Here is a 6,042-nt window from a genome sequence, read left to right on the forward strand (position 1 = left end):
TTTATATATATACATATATGTATATGTGTGTGTGTGTGTGTGTGTGTGTGTGTGTGTGTGTGTGTATGCCTGTATACCAGAATAGGGCATCAGATACCATTACAGATGGTTGTGAGCCACCATGTGATTGCTGGGAATTGAACTCAGGACCTCTGGAAGAGCTACAGTGCTCTTAAACTGCTGAGCTATATCTCCAGTCTGTTTTTTAACGTTTTTATCCTTGTGTTTTGTTAAATTACTTGTATTCTCTTGTAAACATCTACAGAGATACTATTTTAAATACTTTGTCAAAACTTGTATATTTCCAATTGTTTGAATCAGCTGCTGGGGTTTTATTATTTTCCTCTGATGCAGTTAAGTTTTCCTCATTTTAAGGTTCCTTTTGTCTCCGTATCGCTATCTGTTCATTTTTTAAAAGAAGTCAATTTGTATAACAGCCTGATTATCTAAGTGTAACAGCCTGGCTGTCTAAGTGTAACAGCCTAGTTGCAATAGGAGAAGACAGTTACCTGGGGAAGCAGGTTATAGACACACCAAAGGGGATCAAGAAAGTAAAAACATATATTGAGACACAAAGTATGGCATACATATACTCTGGGTCTAGAGCTATGCAACAGCACAGAAGTCTGAGGGCTGGAGTAACATCAAAAACTACCAGTGTTTACCAGGTACAAAAGCTTCTTGGTATTTGAAGTACCTGAGCAGGATGCTGGCCTCCTCAACAGCACCTCTATGCTAAGTAGTGCATGTGCCAGGTAAACAAGGGCTGGGGCAGGAAACAGTAGGAGCCAGGGTTAGGGCCAGAAGTACACACAGCTATGGAATTTGGCTTGAGGACATATGTGACAGTAGGGGACTATTCACATGGACTACAGTGTTGGTGGCATATGTATATCCAGCTTATGTCTCTGTAGCTAAGGGAGATGGCCACAGCCAAACTTACAATAATCCAGAGCAGGGACCAGGAACCCCACAAGCAGATGCACACAGCAAGCCTAATAATTTTAACTTCAAAACTCTCCTAGCAAATAGTTCTATATTTTGGAAAGGCCTCCCTAAGGAAATCTCCCAATGAAAATGGCAAGTGACAAAACAAAGTATACCTGTAAAAACCTTCCAAAATATCCATGTACCACATAGACAAATACTTTTATTTATTTATTTATTTATTTATTTATTTATTTATTTATTTAGGATTTCTGCCTCCTCCCCGCCACCGTCTCCCATTTCCCTCCCCCTCCCCCCGATCAAGTCCCTCTCCCTCATCAGCTTGAAGAGCAATCAGGGTTCCCTGACCTGTGGGAAGTCCAAGGATCGCCCACCTCCATCCAGGTTTAGCAAGGTAAACATCCAAACTGCCTAGGCTCCCCGAAAGCCAGTACGTACATTAGGATCAAAAACCCATTGCAATTGTTCTTGAGTTCTCAGTAGTCCTCATTGTCCGCTATGTTCAGCAAGTCCGGTTTTATCCCACTTTAAAAAAAAAAAAAGCTAGCCTTTTGGAAATGGAACTGCCTTAATATCCTACATCTATTTTTATAACTCCCTTTAGTCTCAGAACAACAACAACAACAAAAATCTACTTGGGCTGGAAGACGGTGGCGCACACCTTTAATCCCAGCACTCAGGAGGCAGAGGCAGGCAGATGTCTGTGAGTTTGAGGCCAGCCTGATCTACAAAGCTAGTTTCAGGACTGCTAGGGTTGTTACACCAAGAAACCCTGTCTTGAAAAACAAAACAAAACAAAACAAAAAAATCTACTTGAAAACAGACCAACTTATGGTTATCATTTCATTTTTAAAATGTAAAAGCTCACCCTTTCTAACAACTTTTGAAGCTTTAGTGTCTTCTCTTCACGTAGCTTTTCCCTTAACTGCTGAGCTTTCATGTGCTTCTCCTCATATTTCTTCTTAGATTCTGCGATAGTCCTATTAATACAGACAAATGAACAAGAGACACATGTGGTCAATGACAAAACTAAATCAGAGACCTTTGAGCTTCAAAAATCTCAATGTATACAAGATTCACTTAAGCCTAGTACTTGTCAACTATATAAATATGGAATGTCAAAATAAAAAATGCTGAAAAGACTCGTGGAACAATTCAATTTCAGGTAATAATCAAGATTTCTTACTATCAAGCATTTCAAGAGAATTTTCAAATACCAGACCTTTTACGAGATGGTGAAGAAAGTTTTTCATGCATGTGAATTCCATGTCCTGGAAGTCTCGCTGGCTCTTCTTCTACAATATCCCCCCAGGATGTATTTTGACGCCAAGATTCACGAGCTAATGGGAGGGGGGTAAAATAAAATTTGAAAAAAAAAAAAGGTTTCTGTTTAGTCATGTAGTTCTTTAAAGCTAACTTTGAGATTTCTTTTTTTTTAATACACATGTGTGTATATGCACAAATAAGTAGAGATTGTAGGAAACTGTGGGTGCCATTCTCAGAAACCTTGTCTACTTTCTTTGGTACAGGATCTCACAATGGCCTAGAGTTTACCAATTAAACAATGCTGCCTGGCCAGCAAGCCCAGAGATATACCGGATTTCACTTCCCCTTGCTGGGTTCATGAACACATATAACCATGTCTGGCATTCTAACTTGGGATTTGAGGACTGACCCCCACTGCACAACCTTGTAAGGCAATCGCTCTATTTACAAGCTGTCTCCACATAAACACCACTTGTAAAAGCATTTCTACCTCAAATTATTTTACCTAAAAATTGCATATAAAATGATCTAGTGTATCCCATTATGCCTACAAATACTCAGAGACATATACACACAATACCTATACACACAATACCTTCATAATCTGCAAGAACATCATTCCAATCCATAGATATGCCACAGAAAGATAGACTCCCACTGCCCATGCTAGCCTAGAATGTAATAAAAATTGGAGAAATCTTTTACACATAATATTATAAACTTAAAAATGAACTACATATGAAATTCTTCTAACAACTTCTAATAAATTTCACTGAACCAACCAACCAAAACAAAACTATATCCCTTACACAGTCATAATCATCAAGTTAAAATGCTCAGACTATGTATTGTCATTCATAAGCACTTACATTTCAAAACAAGTAAACTAGTCTTACACAAAACATACGTTTGAATTCAAAATTATATGGTAGTAATTATTAGAAAAAAATGAAATATAAAACTTATGGTTGTTTTATTTAACAAATCTCCTCCATCAACGTATATACCCTGAGTATTTAGCAACAAAGCAATACATCATTTGCTATTAATTAGTAAGATAAAACAAGAATAATACATTCTTCTCTCCTTAGAAATTAAAGTCTGAGAAATATTAGGTTCTTAACTTCTGACAGATACAATTTCTTGATTTGTAAAATGAGAACGAGAACTTTCTACTTATCAATGTATCATATATGAAAATACTTTCTAACAAACAATGTTAAAAGAAAGATTTGCTGTTGCTTATTATTTAAGCCACCACAATAAATTTTACTATTATTCAAGATTTTAAAACACTAAAAAGCTCACAGAAAAATCACTGTCGTTGTCAGTCTCTATATTAATGTCATTGTTTTCTTCAGCTTCGATTTCTCTAGTTAACTGTTCTTCTTCAGCAATAGCACTGGCAATGGCTTCTTCATTGGCCTTCTCTAGACGATCTGCTAGCTCTTCTTTTTTAGCGAGAACTTCTGCCATGGACTATAACATTTTTAAAAACAAAAAATAGGACAGAATAAAGAAACATTAATGAATTTTTCTCTCTGATAATAAACTAAATATATATAGATATGAAAGTATATATACAAATAAAGATATGAAAGTATATATACAAAATAAAAATGCTGACCTAGAATCAGAAAACCTGGACCCAATAAAAGTTCAAGCACACATTAGCAGTATGACTTACAAGGTGCATAAAGCCAAGGGCTTATTTATTGCTCCATGAAATGCAACAATACATTTCTGACCTTTACCAGGCTTATGAGAAACTGTGAAGTTATGTAAATAACAGATATTATCCAAGGAAACTGGGAATTTCATCTTAATGCCCAAATCCAAAACAGCTGCAGATCAAATGTTTTCCCTCAAAATGAAACAAGGATAGTATGCTGTAATAGGAACATAAAAAGAATGTAGGCTATGGAGGTGATTATATATTTTGAACATGATTTTATAATCTAAAAATAAATATAATTAAACAATGACTAAGAATTATCTGTTAATAAGTACTATGAGTATCTCAGAATTTATACTATAAATCCAAAGACAAACACTGAAATAATAAAAAGCAGATTTATGCTTAATAAGCCAACAAAAGATATAAAACAGAATTTTAAAAAGCAAAAGATGGCAGGGGCAGAAGAAAGGGAGTGAGGGGGAACTGGGGTTGGTATGTAAAATGAAAAATAAATTTTTTAAATAAAAAAAAGCAAAAGATGGAACAATATACACAAGTCAAAGGTAAACAAATACTAAGTTGATAACTGTAAACAAATGGCAATACATGTAGTCTAAATATCACCAATTAATCAGTTAAGACTGTGAAACTGAATCAAAAGCAATACTCAACCATGCTTCTAATAAAAAACTAAAATAAAGATATAGATTAAAAGTAAATAATAATAACCAAAAAAACTTGACATAGGAAGCAAGAAGGACTGGAAGGAGCTGTTAGGAGTAAAAGTAGGGGAAATGATGTAATTATATTTTAATTTCAGAAAATTTAAAAAAAAAACTGATATAGTCACATCAAAGCCAGATTTCAGAGCAAAATCTAACACCAGAACAAAGAAGGTCATTTCATAAAGGGACAATTTACCGTGAATGCAAGCCTCTTAAAGTCTAATGAATTTAAGAGAGTTTCAAACTATACAAGGCAAAGCCTAAAGGGAAAAACAAAAGAGATCTAAGAACAACAACAAAAAACCCAGTAACTTCTTTAGAAAAAACCCTAGCAGTTCTCTAGATGATTAAGTATGAAGTTTATATAGCCTATCAGATTTAAAACTCCTAAAGTAGAGTGGATAAATAAAAACATATAAATATCAAGACCTGTATGCAGATACTAAACTAGAAGCAACCAAGATGTCTATAAACAAATGAAAGAACACTGTGCTTGTGTACAAAAGAAGCCACTGCTCCTGCTGAAAAAGCAGTGCACTATCACGCACACCTCGTGAATGAGCCTACAAACAGCTATTCTGCAAGAGATGCCAAACAAAGAGCATAGGCTTAATTTATACAAAAGGCTGAAAACACAAATTTAGACATAGTGACAGATGGAGAAGAGGTTACAGGGGAAGAGGAAGATGGCAAAAGCAGGGCTGGAAGGAAGGCTGTGGAGAGAAGAGTGGGAACTTTGAGCAGCACTCACTGTGTTCAGGATCTCAGGTATAGTGCTGGATTCAAAGGTATAAACACAAGGAAAAGTTCATCATTTTGCATATACTAAATATGCAAAGACTACTAAAAACCAGTTATAACTCAATATATTTATTTCAAACTGCAAAAACTTAAATGTCAGGCTTTAAGTAATGTGGAACAAAATCTACACATCTCTATTAGACTCCCCTTCCACATTCACTAAGAGGCTCCCTTCAAAACACACAAAGAACAATAGCAAAACAAAACAAAAACTCACAAAGGAGTTTATGTCCCCAAGGAATAGAATGAGTTAGGAAGTTTAAAAACTATGACTGTGCATAAGACATTCGTCCTAGAAGCCTGAAGGTCCTACAGAAAGTAGCTGTTACTAATGTCTCACATAACATAAAAACAATACCTAAATTCCAAACATCAAAGTGTGTGAGTGTGTGTTTGAAAAGGTAAGTTAGTACATAAATCCACTGTTTCCTCATTGTCTCACTCAATTTTATATTTATTGAAATATATTTATATTTGAAACATAAAAATCTGAAGATTCAAATCTTTTTTTTTTTTTTTTTTTTTTTTTAGACAGGGTTTCTCTGTGGTTTTTGGAGCCTGTCCTGGAACTAGCTCTGTAGACCAGGCTGGTCTCGAACTCACAGAGATCCGCCTGCCTCTGCC

The 6,042-nt window shown here is 35.3% G+C and overlaps 1 protein-coding gene across 5 annotated transcripts in view; it reads right to left on the reverse strand.

Annotated features, from left to right (window-relative positions):
* Nucleotides 1–6,042, reverse strand: part of Scaper (S-phase cyclin A associated protein in the ER) — a 349,156-nt gene that overhangs the window by 275,677 nt on the left and 67,437 nt on the right. For all 5 annotated transcript variants that reach the window (XM_026779044.1, XM_026779043.1, XM_026779042.1 and 2 more), the window contains 4 exons: nucleotides 3,523–3,693; nucleotides 2,810–2,885; nucleotides 2,171–2,288; nucleotides 1,817–1,928 (listed from right to left, as the gene is read on the reverse strand). In XM_026779044.1, the coding sequence (XP_026634845.1) occupies nucleotides 1,817–1,928; nucleotides 2,171–2,288; nucleotides 2,810–2,885; nucleotides 3,523–3,693 (477 nt within the window). The remainder of the gene's footprint in view (nucleotides 1–1,816; nucleotides 1,929–2,170; nucleotides 2,289–2,809; nucleotides 2,886–3,522; nucleotides 3,694–6,042) is intronic.

Source organism: Microtus ochrogaster, chromosome 5 (genome assembly GCF_000317375.1).
Source record: "Microtus ochrogaster isolate Prairie Vole_2 chromosome 5, MicOch1.0, whole genome shotgun sequence".
NCBI classification, from domain to species: domain Eukaryota; kingdom Metazoa; phylum Chordata; class Mammalia; order Rodentia; family Cricetidae; genus Microtus; species Microtus ochrogaster.